The 23619-nt window shown below is 38.2% G+C and overlaps 1 protein-coding gene across 7 annotated transcripts in view; it reads left to right on the plus strand.

Moving 5' to 3' along the window:
• CDC42BPA (CDC42 binding protein kinase alpha) overlaps positions 1-23619 on the plus strand; it is a 327653-nt gene that overhangs the window by 199562 nt on the left and 104472 nt on the right. For all 7 annotated transcript variants that reach the window (XM_048843358.2, XM_048843360.2, XM_048843359.2 and 4 more), the window contains exons 9-14: positions 1880-1959; positions 4217-4383; positions 8610-8732; positions 16610-16743; positions 19558-19800; positions 20083-20193. In XM_048843358.2, coding sequence (XP_048699315.1) covers positions 1880-1959; positions 4217-4383; positions 8610-8732; positions 16610-16743; positions 19558-19800; positions 20083-20193 — 858 coding nt within the window. The remainder of the gene's footprint in view (positions 1-1879; positions 1960-4216; positions 4384-8609; positions 8733-16609; positions 16744-19557; positions 19801-20082; positions 20194-23619) is intronic.

Below are 23619 nucleotides of genomic sequence, written 5' to 3' on the forward strand. Positions count from 1 at the left end.
TGATATGAAGTTTTGGAAGGGGATTCTTCTACCCCAAATACAATCTATGAACCCCAGAAGGGGACTGAGAGCATATGAAAACTATCTGCAATAGTGATTGTAAAGCAAACATGCATGTATAGTCATAGAAATTCTTGTACATACCAATGAGTGTTCTAATTAGATGTCACGTACTAGAATTTGAAATTAAACATGGGATGCAATCAGAGGTTATTAGACTCCCCAAAAATATGGATTAGTTATTTTTTTAAAATTTTTATTTAGATAAAGTGCTTTCCAAACGTAAATCTTCTAAATATGAGGATAGAAAAGAATGCAGAAATCAAGGAATTCTTTTCTCACTGCCTATTTCTATCCAATCATCCTTTAGATTTTACAGTGCCCATTGTGCTAATTAAGAAAGTACTGTATAGTTTTTGACATTCATTTTTAAAATTTGTATAGTTCACACATTTTAATTTTAATTTTTTTTTCTGGTGATCAATGACCACGAGGACTCATCCATAGTCACTAAAAGGCTGTGGACTGTTGTGTACTAAGCTGTAGCTCTGAAAAGTTATTACAGTACTTAGGCTAGAAATTCTTGACTCCGAGGGTCAAAGTGTTAAGATTCTTCTGTAATGCTATCCAAAACTGTCATTAAAACATGGCTTTGGTTCTTCTGAATAACATGTTATTCTCAGTCTTTTCCTGCTTGATTTAGCATGCAAAACTATAAAAAACACATGTAGAGAGTTGCTTTCCACCTTTACATTTGTTCATCTTTTCCTAAAATTTAACCCTTTCTTAAAATGACAGGCCCTTTTAGAGCTTTCAAGTCAATATTCTTCTTCAAAATGAGTTTTTTCTGGTGAGCAAGGTGATGTAATAGAATGCAGCTGCATAAGAAAATCTGGGAGGTAAACGGGAGTGTAAAGGCATGAATCTTGCACCGTTATTGAAGAGGATATTACAGCATTTGGAGTACCCCTCTCCACCCCCCCATAGTGATTGCAATTGTGTGGCCTCATGATATCTTAGGGTTTGTACACACTAATGCTTACTTCAATATAACTTAAGTCGCTCAGGGGTATGGAAAAGCCACCCCGAGTGACGTAACTTACACTGACCTAAGCGCTGGTGTGAACAGTGCTATGTCAACAGGAGATACTCTCCTGCCAACATTAGCTACTGCCCCTCAGTGAGGTGGAGTAATTATGCTGATGGGAGAGCTCTCTCCTGTCAGCATAGAGTGTCTGCACAAGCGGCACTACAGCGGCTCAGTACATCTGTACAGTCTAGTGTAGACTAGCCCCTAGTGTTAGTACACGGAGGATCAGAGCTCAAGGCTTGAGCTTGGTATGTTGTTTCTGGGCTGGCAGGAGCTAGAAGCACTGTGAAGGAAGCATGTTCAGTCCATTGATGGAGTTTGAGCATCCTATTGTGTCATTCTTTCCAGCAACAACTCTGAGTGACATTCCTTCTAGGAGAATCACTAGGCTATCTCAGGAGTTGGACTGACAGACTGCAGAGAGGGAGAACAAGTTGACTCAAGAGGTAGGGAAAGTAAAGGGAAGAATACAAGATGCTGTTCTGTGCATCTGACAGCATCTTTGGGAATCCTTAGGGAGAAAGAAAATAATGAACCAGCTTTTAATTTCCATAATAACCTTTAATGATACCACATTTGAATAAAAAGTCCTCTTGCTGCGAACTATTTGTATTTTTAATTCAAAGCCAGATTTAGATTTTGCTATTTCATATTTAATCTTCAAATAAAGATCATTGTGGATCTGGTTAGTGAAATGGCAGCACTAACATTTGATGACTCCATACTATCCAGTAATGTTTTTCCAAATTGGTAGAATTCAGCTTACCCAGATGTTCTTTTATCTCCTAGGAGACAATGCCTCCACCAACACATACTGCATTTTCTGGTCACCATCTGCCATTTGTGGGTTTTACATATACAAGTAGCTGGTAAGTCAGAGTTCTTCAATTGTCAAAGTATGGTGGATATATGAATGTGCTAAACTTCTGATCTGTTGTGTGCCACAAGTTTATGCAAACCTATAAAATAAAGAACATGTAGAAACAACTGCACTTGGCTGTTGAGGAAAATGGTTTTATTAAGCAGATTATTATATGCTCAGTAGTTGTGTAGGACACATCTAAAATCAGACCCTGCCTGGAGCCAATTCTCTTAGGCCTGATCTACACCTAAAAGTTAGCTTGACTTCAGTTCATTGTTCAAAGGTATGAAATATTCATGCCCCTGAGAAGTAGTTAAGCCAACCTGTGCCCCGGAATAGATATTGCTAGGTTGACAGAAGAATTCTTCTATTGATCTAGCTACCACCTCCTTGATTTAGGAGTAGCAACGTAAAAACCCTTTCCTTCACTGTAGCAAATATCTACACTGCAGCGGTGAACTGCAGCAATGCCACTGTAGTGCAGACCTAGCTTCAGGCTATGTCTTCACTACACATCACTGGTGGTGACATGTAGTGTACCAGTAGCTACATGCTGTAGTGAAAAGCAGGCTGTGTCAATGCTACAGTATATAGCTATGCAGATAGTGAAAGACTCTGGCGGAGGGGAAGTGCTGGGGAAAGGCTTCAACAGCTCACTGCTGCTGGAACCTTTCACTGTGGCAAGGAAAAACTCTGGCAGGTGGGGAGACATGGGGAAAGGCTCAGCCTTTCCCCATTGCCGGAGTCTTGCCCTGCATCAAGGATGGGCTCCAGCAGCAGGGAGCTGTCAAAGCCTTTCCCTGCAGTAAGAAGAGGCTCTTCAGTGGTGGAGCTGCTGAAGCCTTTCCCCTCCCAGAGCCTTTCTCTGCTGGGGGGAGTCTTTTCCTGTGATGGGGAAAGACTCTAGTAGCAGGGAGGTAACAGGATGCTACATTGCTAAAAGTAACAGTGTAGCGAGGGGGACAGTGCTTGGGTGAATATAGAGCACATAGGGTAGTGCTTGATTTGTGTCATGGCTAAGCCCTGGCACCTCTAGGCTTGGCAGTTCTTAGCTCTGGCACCTCTGGGCTTCGTCCGTCAGTCATGAAAGTAAAAATACTGCTTGAGCCCCAGCACCTCTTTCATTACAAATTCAGCGCTGGCATAGGGTACGTACTTGCATACATACTCACACCCTTCAGGCGTGTCTTTACTCTGCTTGCCTAAGCTATGCCTCACTGGCTACACTGCTGTTTATACCCGTGCTAGGAGGGCTGTGTACGTATGTATTCTACATGCTGCTGAAAGAAGCATGCAGTGTAGACATACTTTATGGGTGCAATTTAGTCCTGTGCAGAGAGCCGGCACAAGGTTTGTGCCCCACATAAGGCCTATTTTAAGATCTTATTCTAGCTTCCAGCCAACATGTGAATTTCACCCTAAAAGACACACAGAGGTAAGATAAGATGCACTGGGAGACCCAGAGAAGGTATCAGCTTTAACTGTTTTTTAAATTATTTTCTTTCCTGTCCTTTCATGCCCCTTAAATATTAATGGAATCAAGAAGTTGTTTAACTATGTTGGCTAGAGTTTATAGTTTTCTTAGAAGAAGCGAGCCTTTTGGAGGAACTGAAGAAGAGAGTAAGGTCTTCGTTCACTTTTTACTGGTAGTATCTGACATTAGCTACTGTTGAGATGAATGTGACAACTGTTGCAAGTTTTGAGTTTAACTTCGCTCAGTATTTACCTAGAGGTACAATAAATACTAGTGTACCAAAAAGCCAAGGCTCTGCCAAACGTGTGCTTAATGTTACTCACATGGGACGTTCCATTGACTTCAGATAAACTACTCATCTAAATAAAATTAAGCGTGTGCGTAAGTGCTTGCAAAATCAGGTTCCTAGCACTTTCATTATATAGTTACATACATGTCTTCATGAGAAGGATCTGGAAATGTCTCCATTTTAAATTCTGAAATTTCTTAACTGCCATTTTTTCAAAAACAAACATTACAAAGGGGAAATTAAGTTAGAAATCTGTGAAAAATTAATTACAGAGGAGACGACCAAAATACACTAATTTCCATCTAATAATAATACGTTAACAATTGATATCAAAGTACTAATGTTGGTTTCCCTAATTGAGTTGCTACAATGGTTAGAAAGTTCATTTTTTTTACTGTGATGGAAAAATTTAAAACAATCATTTACTGGTCTGGCCAACTGCTTTAATTGAATTTTATTTATTTTTCTAAAATTAACTAACATTTAAAATCCTATTTTCAGTGTGCTTTCAGACCGCAGTTGTCTAAGAATTACAGCTGGACCACCCTCTGTGGACCTTGATGCCAATGTTCAAAGGACTTTGGAGGATAGCTTAGCAACAGAAGCTTATGAGAGGAGAATAAGGCGCCTGGAGCAGGAAAAACTTGAACTCAGTAGAAAACTGCAAGGTAAAGCAATTAAAAAGACCATTTTGTCACTTTCATGGATTAGGCTGTAGTTTTTGTGAAGTGCTTTTAATATTATGGAAAAAAATTAAAACTTGTTTCCTGGAATCCTTCCCATTGGAAATTAATCTGCTTCATTATTTCTGTTGATAAATGACATTAAATTTTTTTTAATTCCTAAAGCATCCCATAAATGCCACTTACAATCTGTTGAATTCACTGAAGCCATGGGTTCGTTATTACTCCAGCTGTGGACACTACATACTTATAATCTGGGGGGCGGGAGGGGGGAGAATCTAGATTTGTGTATTTGGCACCTACTGAAGATGTGTTGGCACTTTGCAAGTGGAAATTGTATGATTTAAAGTCCCCATTCTACAAAAACATTTGCAAAGTTTGTTCTTAACTTTATGTATGCAAGTAATTCCATTGATGCCAGTGGGGATATTCACATGTGTAGGTCTTTACGGCATTGACCCTTAGTCAGTTTACAGAGAGGCAGGGAAAGCTATAATACAGAAATTAGTGTACAACCTCACAAAGCAAGGCTCATCTTTAACTGTAAGGTACAGTATGTTGTTCTTTCTTCTTTAGAGGCATTCAAATGGTATGGATTGTTTGGATTTTCTGAAGTATCCCTTGTTTCTTTATTTTGTTCTCATTTCCCGCTTTTGTGAGCACACACACGTTATTGTAACCACAATTTAGGCACCAGTGTTTGAAAGCTTAACCAATGTGTTTGTTTAATATACCTCAGCAGACAGTCTTTTCATAGGTCCATAGAGTTTATAGCCAGAATGGACCATTAGATCATCTAGTCTGACAGGTCATTGATTTTCATCCAGTTACCCCTTTATTGAATCTAATAACTTGTCTTTGACTAAAGCATAACTTATGTTTGGCTAACACATATTTTCCAGAAAGGCATCCAATCTTGATTTGAAGACATCAAGAGATGGAGAATCTACCACTTCCCTGAGTAATTTGTTCCAGTGGTTAATCACTCTCACTGTTTAAATTTGTGCTTAATTTCTAATTTGAATTTGTCTGACTTCAGTTTCCAGCCATTGGTTCTTGTGATGCGTTTCTTTGGTATATTAAAGAGCCCTTTAGTACCTTGTACTTTCTCCCCATGAATTGAACTTTTTAAGTCTTTCACTGTAAGGCAGCGGTTCTCCAAACTTCATTGCACCATGACCCCAGGAGGGAGGACCAAATACCGAGCCCGCCCAAGCCCCGCGCCTGAGCTCTGTTGCCCCGGGCGAGGGGCCCAAAGCTGAAGCCCCAGGGCTTCTGCCCTGGGCTGGAGGCATGTAACATTAGCTTTGGGTGGTGGGGCTAGGGCTTCGGCTTCAGCCCCAGGAACTGGGGCTTGGGCTTCAGCCCTGGGCCCCAGAAAGTCTAACACCAGCCTTGGTGACCCCATTAAAATGGGGTGGTGACCCACTTTGGGGTCCCAACCCACAGTTTGAGAACCCCTGCTGTAAGGCATTTTCTCCAGCCCTCATTTTTGTGGCTCGTTTCTGTATCCTCTCCAGTTTTTTCAATATATTTTTTAAAATTTGAATACCAATATCGATCTCACCAGTGCCACATACAGAGATAAAATAACCTCCTCCTTTTTATACATCAAATGACTTTATTAGCCCCTTTTGCCACACCATCACTCTGCGAGTTCATGTTCAGTTGCTTGTCCACTATGACTTCTAAATCCTTTTTGGCATCACTGTTTTCCAGGATTTAGTTTCCGAGGTATGATCCACATTCTTTATTCCTAGATGTATCACTTTGCATTTGACTGTGTTAAAACACATTTTGCTTGAATGAGCCAAAACTCATCCAGGTTTGGCAAATTTTATCAGCAATTATTTTATATTTACTTGCAGATCATTGATGAAAAATGTAAATAGCAGCAAGCTTAGTACTAATCCCTGTGGGGTCCCATTAGAAACGACACCATTCTGTGATTTCCCCATTAACTACTTTTTGAGATCTGTTAGTTAGCCAGTCCTTAATTCATTGACTGTGTTTTACTGATATTGTATAGCGCTAATTTGTTAATCAGAATGTTGTGTGATATTAAGTCAAATGCCTTACGGAAGTCTTAATATAGTACACCTATACAGTTGCCTTTATCAGCCAAACTTGTAATGTCATCAAAGAATGTAATCAGGTTTGTTTGACAAGACCTATTTTTCATAAAACCATGTTGACTGGCATTCATTATATTCCTATCTTTTAATTCTTTATCAATTGATTTCCAAATCAGCTTTTCCATTATTTTGGCCCAGATTTATGTCAGGTTAATGGGCCTGTAGTTTCCCAAGTCATTCCGCTTTTCTTTTTGAATAATGGCACAACATTAGCACTCTTCTAGTCTACTGGAATTTTCATGATATTCTAAGCGTTATTCATAATTAACATCAGAGGGCCAGAGATCTCCTCAGACAACTCTTTTAGGATTCTTGAATGCAAATTATCCAGGTTTTCTGAGGCAGGATGACCTGACCACCACAAAACACAGGGCCAGACAACGCTCCTCACCTCCCCCCAGAAAAGAGCTAGAGAGAATGCAGTGATAGACACAAAAGGGTGTTTAATTATCATCATCATCTGCACCCAAAATACTTCATTCCATTTCTCCACAGCTTTTTTACCTCCACAGTAAGTCCATCGTTTCCTGTGGAGGCAAGCCCCAGCCTCTGCCCAACTCTCCCCAAACCCAGTTTTTGCTCAGCGGGTGTTTGTTCAATCTCCTGCCCCTGATTCTTTTCCTTAGGCACGTCTAGATACAGCTCCAGTCTTCCAGAGCACTGCCTCATCCTTCTCTCTCCTCCTTGGATTGAGCTGGATCTAACTTATATAGGCCCACACCCCTTCCACTCCCAGCAGTCTTTGAGAGGACTACTAATTAGAGTCAGCTGCTTGGGTATTTTGTTTTTGGTTTCCTTCCCTCCCCCCACCCCCATGTGACAGTTCACTCTGTCGCACCCCTATTAGACTGGGTAACTTCCATTACTTCATCATCCCCATGTGATACAACCACACCGTCCTGTTTCTTTCCAGTACAGACCAAAAATATTAATTGAACACTCTGCCTTTTCTTCATGATTAACATTTTACCATCTTTTTTGTTCCTAGTATACTTTTAAAAAACTTCTTGTCCTTAGCCCTACTATCTATGGATTTTTTTCCTGATGATGTTAGCTTTCCTTGTCAATTTTCTGAACATCATAACTTCTAATTTATATCAATTGTTATCTATTCCCCCTTTTTTCAATTTAGTATATATTGTTTTTTATTTATAATTTTTGTCTTCCCTCACCCCCAACCAGGATGGACTTTTAGTTGAAGATTGTGGAATCATGGCTTTTTAGCCATCTAATAAACTCTGCTTAAAAAATCTCCCAATTTTCATTTGCATTTTTTGTCTAAGCTTTTCCTCTCGATCAGTTTCACTCATAATTTTCTTGAGCTTTGGGGAATTACCCCTTGTGAAGTACCAAGTATGTACATTACTGGTTGGACCTGTCTTCTGTTTGCCCATATTGAATGTAATCAGTTCATAATCACTGGTCCCTAGGTAACCACCAACTTTTGGTCCAGTGATTAATTCATCTTTATCGATTATAATGATGTCCCTCCCTCATGCTGGATGTAATATTTTCTGTGTTAGAAAATTATCTATAATTTTTAGAAACTCTGCTGATCTTTTACTACTGGCTGCATGAAACCTCCAGCATGCATTTACCAAATTGAAGTGCCTTGTAACACCACAATTTCCCCCCCACACACATTAAAGACAGGTGTTTATGGAGTAACTCATCCTGATCTCTAATTTGATTTGATGGTCTGCTGGTTAACACATTGATCCATATGTATTAAAGATCCTGTGCTTCTGAGTTACCAATTACTTGTAATTGTGTCATTAGTGTAGAGTGTCACTTCTCCACCTGTGCTATCTTTCTTGAACAGTTTATAATCAATAATCAATGCTTTTGACATTCCAGTTAAAGCAGCTGGAATCAGTAAGGTCAAGTATGTAAAATTTCTTCTCTTCAGTATGAATTTTCAGTTCCTCCTGTTTTTTTCCAGTCTTCTACCATTGGTATAGAGACAATTTTGTGCAATTCTCTACTTATCAATAGTGTCACTTTCTTCTGACATCTTAAAGAGTATATTGGGGAAGTGTGGAAGGCTTATCTCATGGTACTCTTCTTTGTTTTTAGAATCTACCCAGACAGTCCAGGCTTTACAGTATTCAACTGTGGATGGTCCAATAACAGCAAGCAAAGATCTAGAAATTAAAAGCTTAAAAGAAGAAATTGAAAAGTTAAGAAAACAGGTAACCGGTAAGTCCCAAGTATTTACATACAATCTTCCAGTGGAAAAGATGCACTTACAAAGTTATCATGAACAAGGAAAAAAATGACTGTTATTGAGAAAAACACTCCTTTTCAACCTAATGCTGATTTCATAAGATTGACAGCATCTACTTTTTGATGTCCCATCTTAAATTTACCATTCAACAGTAACTACTGAGAAAAACATTTTCCTTCTCATTCTGTTACATTTATATGTCTGCCATTTTGTACACGTTTATCATTGAGGACCTGATTCACCTTTACTTATTATGCCCACTGTAACTCCTTTGACGTAAATTGAGTTATTCCTAATTTACCTGATTATGAATCAGGCCCTAAAATAGTAGCCGTGAAACCTCAACTCTAATTTGCATTGCTATAATTTTTTCTAACAGTGTTCTCAAGAACAGATTAAGTCTTTCACTTGCCTTAATTGTTGTAAACGTACAGCAGGTTTTTTTGCAAAGTCACAGGCATACGTGTATGCACAATAGTACTTCTTGCTGTCCCATCCCTTGCTGTATTATCGTATTTAAGCAATAAAGTGAAACTGGTAAACCCAAGAAGGGTGATTATATTGTGTCCTTCCAGCCTTAGCAAATTTTAAAAACTGGAAGGAAGCATTATTTATATCACTTCATCCTTCTCGCTGAGTAATCTGGTGCCGTTGGAGTGTGCGGTAAATTCTTGAGTGAGTTAAATTTGGCACCTGATATTTCAAGCATAATGGGCTATGATCATAATTCTGATTATAATCATACTTGCTTTAAAATATGTTTAAAATCAACAGTGTGTCAGCCAGTATGCAGTCTCATAGTTTTCTTTACCATTTTAAAGTGCATCCAGCAGTTTGGCTGCAGTAGTGGAATGACATTAAAAGATAAGATTTTTGTTTTATCTGAAATATCCTAATGTGTAGGTACTTTTTTCTGAGAGTTTAGCTCTGCAGAAAGGCTTTTTCTGGCCAAAACAAGTGGAGACAAATGAATCAAATAACTATGACAACTGAGCCTTGTTGTGGGGGGAAGGTTAAAATTTCATATTGTGTAAAACACATATCCAGGTTTTAGGGATTAAGCATAAATTTATTAATAGTGCTCTGTTGCATGGAAAACACCACTTGTTCCAAGAAATGCGCCTGAGCTGAACTCTAGAATTCAGATCCATCTGTAAATACAGGGTTTTGAGATTGAGACCATGTGTCTGAAAAATGGAATCGCTTACAATTGCAGTTGGTGAGTCATCAGCAGTGACAATGAGACATTCTAATGATCTGTCTGTGTCGAATTTGCAAAGCATAAAAAAATTTGCACATGAAAGATGATTGCTTTGAAACAGACAATGGAGATCTAGACAACTTTATTCCTCATGACATGTCTCTGCATCCTCCTCTGTCTTGGTTGTAAGGAGGTGGCTGTGAATAAAGTTTCTACATCCTGAAGTTTCCTAGTTTGGGACATGATGTCAAGTTGTTTGGCCCACATTTTGTCTAATCTCTTAAATGGGATAGTATGTAGGGTTAACCACTAGATCTTAATTTTTCTATCACATCTGCAGCTCCATCAGAAAGTCACTAAACTTTTTCATCATCTAATTCTTTTTAGCTTCATTTGACTTTAAAAAAGTAAGTTAACAAACACAGAGTTCTATGCATTGTTGCTGACACCTGTGAGGCTGGTGTGCAAAGAAAAAGGAACTATGTTGGCTTTGGCTTTATTAGAAATGCAGGTAAAAATAACTACTAACATGTACCATATGCACAAGGATTATGGGCTAAACAGCCACTTGTAAAACTAGCCCTTGAGAGGGTAGAATGAGCAGAAAATCTCTCAAATGTCCCAAAAGCTGCTGGATGGAGGAGGGCTGTGCCTATGAGTATGTCTAGACCTCAAGCTGGGGGTGTGATTCCCAGCTCAAGGAGACATACCCACACTAGCTCTCATCCAGCTGGTGCACTAAGAATAGAGTGTAGGTGTAGTAGCGCAAGTGGCAAAAGGGGCTGGCCTTCCCAAGTCAGAGAGGCTAGGTACATACACAGGCCAGCTAGGCCCTCCTGCCACTTGTGCTATCGCGGCTATGCTCTGTTTTTAGCACAGCAGCTTGGCAGAGCTGGACATTGCAGAGTAGCAGCCGTGTTAGTCTGTATTCGCAAAAAGAAAAGGAGTACTTGTGGCACCTTAGAGACTAACCAATGTATTTGAGCATAAGCTTTTGTGAGCTACAGCTCACTTCATCGGATGCATTCAGTGGAAAATACAGTGGGGAGATTTATATACATAGAGAACATGATACAATGGGTGTTACCATACACACTGTAACCAGAGTGATTACTTAAGGTGAGCTATTACCAGCAGGAGAGCGGGGCAGGAGGAACCTTTTGTAGTGATAATCAAGGTGGGCCATTTCCAGCAGTTGACAAGAACGTCTGAGGAACGGTGGGGGGGATAAACATGGGGAAATAATTTTACTTTGTGTAATGACCCATCCACTCCCAGTCTCTATTCAAGGCCCCCCCCACCCCACCCCCGTTCCTCAGACCACTAGGTTTTAGAGCCCAGCTCCAGCCTTTTTTAGCCCTGTATTATGAGCCTAAATTGGGTGACCCGAGCTCTGAGATTCTCTGCTGTGGGGATTTTTTGCAGTGTAGACATACCCTAAGGCACTCATGTGGAAGGCAGGAGAGGTGGCTGCCAGATTAAGAGGAGAGATTTGATTCCACATCTCCTACCTCCCAGATGAGTGTCTTAATCACCAAGCTATAGAATCATTCTTATTCTCTTGCCCATTGGCCCAGTGAATATTTATATAGTTATACAACTTAGAACAGCTTCAGCAGGAGAGATTGGGAGAGGCTATAGGCTATTCTGGGATTAACCTGGTTCTCAGGGCATTTACCTGGGAGAGGAGAGACCCTTCCTTGCTCCAGTGAATATTTATATAAAGGACAGGAGAGACTGAGAGCAGAACTGAGAGCTGTTGACTAGTCTGAGGTGGTCCACTGGCATTCGTTCTGTGCTTCCCTTACCATCACTCCCCTCCTCAGATGTAAGAGTTTTTAGGCCTCTGCAGGGTTCCTGACAGAACTCTGTGCTCCTTTAGTAGCCTGCAGAGGACAGCTCCTGGTTCTCCATAACCCTTACATCTATGACACTAAACCCTCAAATTATTGCTGAATTTTCCAAGTAACTAGCTCATCTATGGGTTTTTCCACAAGAGGGAATGTTATGGCTCTAAATAAGTAGGGTAATATATTTCTTTGGCATGCTTCTTAGTCAGGGATATAAATAATTTACTGGCAACACAGTTAGTATAAATTTATAAATCTGTAGCATAAATTGAATAATTGATTTAATAGATTTAAATATGAAATCCACTCCTCTATTGGTCTGTGAAATTAAGTTACTTCGCTACCATCACCTCACAATACTTCCTATCTAACAAAGCTAAAACCTATCCTAAAGATATACATGAAGTAGTGGGTGGCAAGGTGGGCAGATACGATCTTTTATTGTACCAACTTCTGTGGGTGAGAAAAATAAGCATTCGAGCTACACAGAGCTCCAGTAAAAGATACTATCTTACCCACCTTGTCTCTCTTAATGTCCTGGGACTGACATGGCTGCAACTACACTGCCTACAAGTATTGGGTGGGTGCATTAGTTGTACCTGCAGAGTGGTAGCAGCAAAGCAGCTGCTGGAATTTTAATATTGTCCGTTTTTTTGCTGCCTGGTAAACGGCAGAATTGCAACTAGAGCGGTCAATTAATTGTAGTTAACTCATTAACCCAGAAAAAATTAATTGCAATTAAAAAAATTCATCACAATTAATTGCAGCTTTAATCACACTATTAAACAATAGAATACCAATTGAAATGCATTGAATATTTTTGCATGTTTTTCTACATTTTCAAATATATTGTTTTCAATTACAACACAATACAAAGTGTACACTGCTTACTTTATATTATTATTTATGAATACAAATATCTGCACTGTAAAAATGATAAACCAAAGAAATAGTATTTTTCAGTACACCTCATACAAGTACCCTAGTGCAATCTCTTTATTGTGAAAATGCAACTTACAAATGTAGTTTTTTATTGTTACATAACTGCACTCAAAAATAAAACAATGTAAAACTGAGGAGCTTACAAGTCCACTCAGTCCTTCTACTTGTTCAGCAAATCGCTCAGATAAACAAGTTATGGGAGATAATGCTGCCATTCCAGAGGACATACTTCCATGCTGATGACGCTCGTTAAAAAAGTAATGTGTTAATTAAATTTGTGACTGAACTCCTTGGGGAAAAATTGTACGTCTCCTGCTCTGTTTTACCTGCATTCTGCCTTATATTTCATGTTATAGCGGTCTCAGACGATGACCCAGCATATGTTGTTCATTTTAAGAACATTTTCACTGCAGATTTGACAAAACACAAAGAAGGTACCAATGTGAGATTTCTAAAGATAGCTACAGCACTCGACCCAAGTTTCAAATATATGAAGTGCCTTCCAAAATCTGAAGGGACGAGTTGTGGAGCATGCTTTTAGAAGTCTTAAAAGAGCAACACTAATGCGGAAACTACAGAACCCAAACCACCAAAAAAGGAAATCAACCTTCTGCTGGTGGCATCTGACTCAGATGATGAAAATGAACATGTGTCAGTTTGCACTGCTTTAGATAGTTATCGAGCAGAATCTGTCATGAGCATGGAATGGTGGTTGAAGCCTGAAGGGACATATGAATCTTTAGCGCATCTGGCATGTAAATATCTTGTTATGCCAGTTATAACAGTGCCATGGGAATGCCTGTTCTCACTTTCAGGTGACACTGTAAACAAGAAGGAGGCAGCATTATCTCTTGCAAATGTAAACAAACTTGGCTGAACAAGAAGTAGGACGAAGTGGACTTTTAGGCTCTGAAGTTTTACATTGTTTTATTTTTGAATGCAGTTGTTTTTTGTACATAATTTTACATTTGTAAGTTCAACTTTCATGATAAAGAGATTGCATTACAGTACTTTTATATAAGGTGAATTGAAAAATATTACTACTTTTTTTATAGTGCGAATATCGGTAATAACAATGAATATAAAGTGAGCAGTATACACTTTGTGTTCTGTATTGTAATTGAAATCAATATCCATTAATAGTTTTCAGTTTCATTATGCACATCACTTAAGTAACCATGTGTGTATTTACTTGTACATACATTATGTGCTCCTCTCTGGTTGAAACTAATCATTTTTAAAGTGCTCAGGCAAAAACTTAAAGGTATTAACAAAAAGAGAGGCAAACCAGCTGTCTAACTTAGGGGGTTCTCAATCTTTTTCTTTCTGAGCCTCCCCCACCCCACACACCATGCTATAAAAATTCCATGACCCACCTGTGCCACAAACAACTGTTTTTCTACATATCCAGTGGATTAAAAGACAGGGTCGGCATTAGGGGATAGCAAGCAGGGCAATTGCAAATCTAAGTTGTTTGGGTTTCAGCTTCAGCACTTGGCGGCGGGGCTTGGGCTTCAGCTTTCTGCCCTGGGCCCCAGCGAGTCTAACACCGGCCCTGCTCTCTGGTTTATTTTGGCGGACCCCTGAAACCTGTTTGAGGCCCCTCAGGGTGCCCCAGTCCCCGGTTAAGAACTGTTGGTCTAACTTATTGTGAGTAGAGTATGATTACAGAAATAAGAGACAAAAAAGAGCTGTACGGTTACCTAATCTGTTCCCTTTCAAGGCATGGTTTTTCCCCACTATGTATGCTTGAATGCCTTGTCTGGTCCAACTGTTGAATTATAGAACATTCTGGGCTGCTTCTTATGTTCTTACTAATCTGATCCCATCCAATAAAAGTTTGTGATGGAACAGGAATGTTGCAGTGTAGGTGTTTTCATATGCTTTTTACAATATATATTATAAAACTTGGCTATTGAGAAGATATGGGCCCAAACCAAATACTCATATCTGAACACTTCCGAACTTTGGGGGAGTTCAGACCAGAAGCTAGAGCCAACATTCTGGTTGGCCCTTATCTCTAAACACAAACCCTAGGCCCTCTGAATTTTAAGAAAGTTCAGATTCACATTTTGCAGTTTGGGCCCATCCCTATGACTAATGAATTAAGCCTATAATTAGAGCCCTGCATATCTACGGATATTTGCTTTATATCCATAGATATCTGCATCTGGATGAAGTTATTGTTTGTCATTAAAATGTAGCTACCAGTTTTTGGTTCAAGTCTTTTACCTGCTTTCTTGACTAGTCTAATAATGAGCACCTGTTGAAGATAGTGAAAATGAATTTAGAAATGTGTCAGATTCAGGGCTCTCCCCAATGAGACCTTCGTAAATCATGACATTTTTGTCTATCCAGTCTTCCAGGAAATGACAACCAAACATATGCTTTCAATTTTTGAGGTTAAAGTTATATATATATGGTTCTCTAAGTCACATAGAAGAAAACTTTGAGGAATCCTTCATATTGCCAAATATATAAAGGATAGCAATAGAAGAAAGAAAATAAAGCTATGGAAGAAAGTAGTTCACGCATAGAAGAGAGATTTATCTTGGCTCAGTATAACTACATATAAACTTTCTTCTGCTGGTGACTTCAGAGTAGAATACATGAGACAGGCAGTTAATAATTTCTGGCATTGAGCTCTATCTGTAGTTTAAGCACATTCTTTTAAGGTTTTAAAATAAGAGTCAACAAATTAAAACAGTAGAGTGTGTTTATAGGGATAAAAGTTAATAGTTATTCATCTGCCTATAAAATCCTTGTGTTCCAAAACTTGCAGCTCTTAAAAATTGTGTGTACGTATGTGTATTTGTATTCATATGGTATTTGTATTTGATTGCTTTAAGAGCCAGGCTGTTAAGCTTGCACTTCTGAAAATGTAGTAAAAGTAAGGTCTTCAGATTTTTATTAAAAGTGTGTATGTTTTTCTGTTTGTACTATGTAGATACACGCCTATGGGGTGATATCCTGGCCCCATTGATGTTAAGGCAAAACTCCCATTGATTTCATAGGGCCAGGATTTAACCCACAGTTGTGTATATATCCAAATACACACTTTTAAGAAAAGAGGTAGCAAAGAACAGGAATTAACTTATGATGCATTTTCCTTTCCCCCTCAAACTTCTCAGTGGTCTACTATACTTTCTGCAATTCTGCTTTTGAAGTTGTAACTTTTGGGTATTCTTATATTTGACATAATTTGGATATGCTTTGAAAATTACTTTTGTTTTCTAAGTGAGTAACAGTTTATAATAAACGATTTTCAGAAATATGTGCCTTCCTGTAGTTACAGTAATAATAAACAAAGCAGGTCACATAAACACAAATGGTGTCAACTCTAGAAATAAAACCATCTGAAAATAATTTGGATATCAACAACAGAAGACGACTTGTTAGCTCTTGAGTAACCCAGCACTTTTTTGCTGCTGCTTTTTGCTTGAAGGGGGAAGAAAAAACATGTTAGGATACAGTGTCATTTGAAATGTGTCAGGTAATGTGCTGCATCCTAGTGTACAATAGCTAAAGTCATGTCATGCTGTATTAAATTATGAAATGAGGTGGTATTTGCCATATTATATCACATAATAAAATGACAATGTATGTCATTTGGCATGTCACATTATAACATGTTGTAACTGTGTCTGTTCCATCACATTAAAAACAAACATGGCAATCAAAAACCATAGATTTTAAAGAGACCCCGAAAACACCAACCCTAGTTTGAGATTATATTTGTCATACTACCTGCATAAGGGAATGCAAAGGAAAACAGTTTAGGCCATCCAAACTCTATGCTAATGGATAGTAAGTATGATTTCCTCTTAACATATTTAGCATTACCTTTTCTTTTTAGATTCCGGTCAGCTGGAACAGCAACTGGAGGAGGCCAGTTCTGCCCGACGAGAATTAGATGATGCTTCTAGACAAATCAAGGCTTTTGAGAAACAAATTAGAGCACTGAAGCAAGAGAGAGAGGATCTTAATAAGGTACAAAGTGCTTTGTTAGATATCTTTCTAGACAATAAAGCCAGTTTTACTTTTATTATATTTCTCTTAAAATGAGAGTTGTCTTAACATCTCATTTGCAGAGTAAAATTAATTAGAAGGTGATACAAATGTATCACTCACCTTCTGCATTCTGACTTCCTTTTTTGACACAAAGAGATTACTTAAAGCATTATGTATACTGTCATATGGGTGTTCCTAGCAAATTGATTCCAGACCTTAAACAGATCCATGAAGTGATTTCTATGTTGGCTGCACAGAAAGCCTTTCTTGGCCTCAGATTAAGGTGATAATTATAAAGGCTAGTAGGCAAAGCATAGATGAACAAGTACAGAGTAATGATTTAATCTGAAGTCTGGTAAGCATAGTGGGAAATGTTGCTCCAGCTATTCAAGAAACATTGACTTTGTGGTATATGGACACTTCCTGGGGAGGGAGAAGGAAGATCTGCACATCTGAGGATTAAAGAAATAATTTGGGAGGAAAAAAATCAATATTTTTCACCATTGCCATTTCTTCTCCTCGTCCCCTTATTTTTCTATATCTGCTCGGGCGCTTGCAATCCTCTCTCTTGTATGCAGATCTTGCTACCATAAATACATGCTTTCACAATGACCTCTACATGGGGCTATACCGTAAAATCAACTTGGAAACAGGATGTCATGCAGAATATGAAAACATGCTCGTTAAACAGGGTCTCTCACCATGAAAACATTAAATTAGTGCCCTGATTCTGCTTTGGGTGCTAATTTACCAAGTGAAGTTAAAGATGTTGGTTTTGACCTACAAAGCCCTTAGTGTGTCTTCATATCTGCCAGAGAGACCATCTCTCTCCTCATGACAATACTGGGCATTAAGGTTCCTTTGACATGCTAGAAAATTTGGAAAATGCTCTTGACTTTGTGTAGCCAGCAAAGTTGCAAATTATTTTTTCCTCTACTCCCTATTGCATGCATACGCAGGCTCTCTTTTCCTCACTCCTTCTGCACTGGTCTGCTTTGATTGTTTCATGACATCTAGCCAAACTGTTGTGGAGACTCAGTCTTACCCCAGTAGCTGAGGTATATTATCCTTAGCGTTTATTCTAAACTCTGTCATGTTGAGTTGCTATCCTGGAGAGTTATCCACAGAATTTAGATAGACTTCCCTATATGCCCATATCCCTTTAAAGGGATAATTCACTTGTGTTGGTGTTACTTGCTGCAACATTCGATACTATGGTGTAGTATATGTAGGCTTAGTAGCATTTGATTTTTATTATTTTAGAATTTCAACCAATAATATCAGTGTTTATTTTAAGCAGATTTTTTTTATTTTTATAGGTTTCAGAGTAACAGCCGTGTTAGTCTGTATTCGCAAAAAGAAAAGGAGTACTTGTGGCACCTTAGAGACTAACCAATTTATTTGAGCATGAGCTTTCGTGAGCTACAGCTCACTTCATCGGATGCATACCGTGGAAACTGCAGCAGACTTTATATACACACAGAGAATATGAAACAATACCTCCTCCCACCCCACTGTCCTGCTGGTAATAGCTTATCTAAAGTGATCATCAGGTTGGGCCATTTCCAGCACAAATCCAGGTTTTCTCACCCTCCACCCCCCCACACAAATTCACTCTCCTGCTGGTAATAGCCCATCCAAAGTGACAACTCTTTACACAATGTGCATGATAATCAAGTTGGGCCATTTCCTGCACAAATCCAGGTTCTCTCACTTTGGATGGGCTATCACCAGCAGGAGAGTGAATTTGTGTGGGGGGGTGGAGGGTGAGAAAACCTGGATTTGTGCTGGAAATGGCCCAACCTGATGATCACTTTAGATAAGCTATTACCAGCAGGACAGTGGGGTGGGAGGAGGTATTGTTTCATATTCTCTGTGTGTATATAAAGTCTGCTGCAGTTTCCACGGTATGCATCCGATGAAGTGAGCTGTAGCTAACGAAAGCTCATGCTCAAATAAATTGGTTAGTCTCTAAGGTGCCACAAGTACTCCTTTTCTTTTTATTTTTATAGATTTACATTTTCACATACATGCAAGGAAGGCAGTCACACAATAATTATTTAACAACAGTAGATGGTGAGATTCAAAAAGTTAAAGCTTTGTAACCATTAAAACACAAGTTGCAACATCACATGTCAAACTATACAAAGTAAATATCCCTAAATCAAACTCTAATAAATTCTCAAGCAGCATTTTTGTTACTTGGCCTATCTGTAAATTTCGATTATTATAAATGGAAATATTTTTGTAGGTTTGTGAGTGTACAGTGAAATCATTGTTTATTGATGTGTAGTGATGATAATTGAATCCTGCCAAGCCTAAGTTTATGGGAGTTATAATGGCTGTGTGGAGGAGGTTGACTTCCAAAGGGTTTGTTTTCATTCACTTAACACTGCATTTTTTATTTGACAGCTAAAATAAATTAATGATGCAATTATTTTTTTTTTTTACTTCGGTTAAGTGGTACTGGAAACCTAAGGCAAAGATCATGTATTTGATTAGATCTTAAAAGTATTGAAAGCCTTTGCTTTAGATCTACATAATGGCCAAATTTAGAGTTGGTATAGTTGAAGCAATTCCACCTACTTCAACTGATCATAATCTGGCCCACTACCTTTACAAAGAACTATCACTGCAAGCTCCTGGTCTGTGTCATATATTGTTACCAGTTTTCTATCTTCGGATGCATATATGTGACTCCCGTTCACTTCAGTGAAACCCTCATGCACACATCCAAAGGAAGAATTTGGCCCTAATACTTTATAGGTTTATAACTTTTTTTTTAAACTGTAGGAACTGATGGAGTCTAGTGAGAGATTAAAATCCCAAACCAAAGAGCTAAAAGATGCACACAGCCAGCGGAAACTGGCCATGCAGGAGTTCTCAGAGATGAATGAGCGGCTGACAGACTTGCACTCTCAAAAACAGAAACTTACCCGCCAGGTCCGAGATAAAGAGGAAGAGATGGACGTGGTGATGCAAAAGGTGGAAATCTTAAGGCAAGAGTTACGGAGAACAGAAAGACTCAAAAAAGAAGTAAGTAGTGAAAAGGAGTTTGTAGAGTCCCTTAAGGTAATTATATGTGGAGGATTTACATACAAATAATTCATGCTTACTTCACTGCCTTTTAAAAATATATTCAAGCCGTAGTCTGTACATTTTTAACTCTTTATTCATTTGATTGTTACTTCCTATATAAAATCCAATTTCTCTTTAGGGCTTTGAATTTTTCACTCTTGTATTGAAAATTCAATTCTTACACCAAAAAATATAACTTTGTTTTGGGAAAAAAAAAGAGTTTGTTACCCTTTTTTTTAGCTGGAAGTCCATGCTGAAGCTGCAGCTGCTGAGGCATCCAAGGACAGGAAATTGCGTGAGCGAAGTGAGCAGTACTCTAAACAGCTGGAGAGTGAATTGGAAGGACTAAAGGTTAGTCTTTTTTGGTTCAATGCCTTTAAAGTTAATAGCCAGCTTGGATTTGAGCTGTAAAATTGCTTTCAGTACCAAGAGGGTATTGTGAATTTTTGACCTCACTCTGTATTGAACTTAAAGGCAAATTTGTATCAAATTGTCTCTACGAAAGGCTATGTGAAAACCGAAAACTTCCCACAATCGCAAACTATTAACCAGTACGTTCTTTTCATGCTAAATGTTAGCTATGTTTAGAGGAGCATCTCTATCATAGTGACACCTGGGTTTTCTGTATTTATTCCTGATCAATGACTTTCATAACTATTTGCTCACTTTACAAGTCAAAGAAGTGTTTTGTAATGTTTGATTTTTCAGCATGAGTGAGTAGTTGCATATAAACTTAATCAGTACATTTAGAGCTCTATGGAGATGTTTTAAACATTACTTTATGATTGCATATTTCAATTATATTTAAGTCTAAATAGAACCAAATGTCTAATAACTGATGTCCCTGTAAAAGAAAATTTTTGAATGTATCATTACATAGCTCAGCCAAGCATGGGGGTGTAGGTCCCAATTCTGCAAATACTTAAGTGAGAGAGTAACTTTATGCATTTAAATAGTCCCACTGATTTCAGTGGGATTATTCACATGTGTTAGTATTTCCAGGATCAGGGACTTTATTCAAAGCGCAAATGTTCTCTCGTGGTTTGGTGTTGTGTAGCATGCTCTGTAGATGTTCCACAGTCTGAAGATATATGCCTCAGAGTTGATGATTAGAAATAAATTGGTTTTCTGGTTTCCATATGAAGGTAAGTGTGCATTTAGGGAAAAACCATGTTCTTATCTAAGTCAGTAAGGTAATTAACCACTGGAACATTTTATCAAGGATGTGGTGGAGTCTTCATCACTTTAACTCTTCAAATCAAGATAGCACATCTTCCCAAAACATATGCAGTAGTTCCCTGTGAAGTTATGGGCTTGATACAGGAATTGCTGCATGAAATTCTATGGCCTGTGTTAGGCAGATCAGACTAGATGATCATAAAGGTCCTTTTTGGTTTAAAATCTATGAATAATAGTTTTGCCTTTGATTTCTGTGGGACCCTTAGCATCCACAAGACCGTTCACAAACTCTTTTGCGCATATTTACAGTAGAACTTCAGAGTTATGAACACCAGAGTTATGAACTGACCAGTCAACCACACACCTCATTTGGAACCGGAAGTATGCAATCAAGCAGCAGCAGAGACCCAAAATAAAAAAAAAAAGCAAATACAGTACAGTATTGTGTCAAATGTAAACTACTAAAAAAATAAAGGGAAAGCAGCATTTTCTTCTTCATAGTAAAGTTTCAAAGCTGTATCAAGTCAATGTTCAGTTGTAAACTTTTGAAAGAACAAACCATGATGTTTTGTTCAGAATTACAGACATTTCAGAGTTACGAACAACCTCCGTTCCTGAGGTGTTTGTAATGCTGAGGTTCTATTGGATTAATTTTGCCTTCCTTCCCGAAGTAGAATACAGAACTTAGGCCTTAAAAGAATCAGTTTGTCCCAAACACAGGATTCATAAAGCTGCTAGTGCTGCAAATCCAGCCTACCAGCTGGAAATGAAGCTGTGTTCCTTCTGCTTCATATATCTTCATCAGCAATAAAGAGTCTGGCATCAGAATTTAGATGGCAATTGTGGATGAGGCATGAGGCCGTATAAGACATAGTTTACTCTTTAACACCTCTGTGGGTTCTGTAGTGCTGAGAGTAATGAAAACTCATTTGTGTTAGTGAACTGAGCAGATAATGACGTTGCTGACATGTAGAGAGAAGATACATGCAGAAATATGTTACCATTTTTATTTGTTTTTGTAATCATAACAAAAATTTATTGTTGAAAATAGTAGCAATATAAGTAACATAGTAAGACAGATGTATTCCCATCAAAGGGCAAATGTAACTTTCTTTAAATAGTATTCAAGAAGCATTTCTTGATTTCCAAATTATTTAATTGTATTGCCACTATTATTATCAGTGTATTTCTATATACATGTTATAGGGTCTTCCACTTCCTGTTTATTGCACTAAACTTAAATGCAAATATTTATTTGCATTTATTATATTGCTGAATAATTTTTGTGGTTTTTGTATGTTAAAGTAAGCTCAACAGAGTTTCAAACTATCTCTATTATCCCAAGTTATTTTTCTGGGATGGGGAGGGGAAAGGAAGGGTTAAGTGAACAGAAGGATGTGGTGTGAGAGTCTGAGTTGGGAGACTGACGTTTTTGGACATTAGTCCCATTTGCGCGTTGCATGAATTTTTTATTAATATGTTTGTGCATATTCCCAGACCTTTTGGATGGAAACATTGTAAACAAATTTAAAATAAATAAACTAGGCATGTTAAATATTTAGACTGTATTTATACTGAAATTCCCAGCCCCATGCCCCTTTTGTTGCCTACCTGAGCAACAACAGATTATTAAATTAAGCAAAATAATAATATAAACAAAAATTGTATGTATACCTATTCAACTTAAATGTATTTATTTCATCTTCCCTATCAAGTTGTATCAGCCAGCCTCTTATAACCATAAAACCTTTAAATAGCTTGTTTAAAACACTTTGTATCACAAGTTTGGATTCTTGACATAACTAAGTCTGATAAGATCCTTGATTTTTTTTTTCTCACCACAGATGATGGTGATGATTCATCTACAAAGGGATATACATGCCCTGAAACAAACCAAGCAAACTATAGCAGTGTCACTAACGGCTAATCTCTCTGAAGCCAAGCAGAAAATCTGAGATTATCTGAACTGAACACAGTGTTTAAAAATAAAGGAAAGGGACCCTGACATTACGTGATCATCTTTAAATCTTTACAGTTTTGCCACTGTTCCTACTTAACAATACTGCAGTTTTTGTGACATTCCCTATGCTTAAGTACAAGACTCAATGCAGTCTTAATTATCGAGTTGCAATCAGAGACACCATAGTGTCCTTATACTTGAATACATTTTGTAACATAGCTAATAATATTGGTAACATTTTGAATCTGTTGGCTTCACAACATCTTGATGGAATAAGGAAGTATTATTTGCCTTAGTTGAGAGATGGAAACTGTTTCAGATTCTCAAACATGGCCTCTAAACATCTATGTGCAAATGCAGTAGATTTATTCCTCAGATGGATACATCACAGTTACATCATTTGTGCAGTCAAAAAAATGTATATAAAAATAGTTACACATACATAGCTAGAGCTCAAGCTCAGGCCAGCCCCAAATTTATTTTCTATTTACTTATTTCACTGATGAGCTGTAGTTTAATTTTAAGCTTTTGAAAAATACATGTAACCCTTCTGCCAGTCAGAATTGGCAGCAACAAGGGCCGGGTTCAGTTTCTAGGGGTTCCTTTTCAACAATACAACACAAATCCAGCTCAAGCCT

Source organism: Caretta caretta, chromosome 3, assembly GCF_965140235.1.
Source record: "Caretta caretta isolate rCarCar2 chromosome 3, rCarCar1.hap1, whole genome shotgun sequence".
Taxonomy (NCBI): Eukaryota; Metazoa; Chordata; order Testudines; family Cheloniidae; genus Caretta; species Caretta caretta.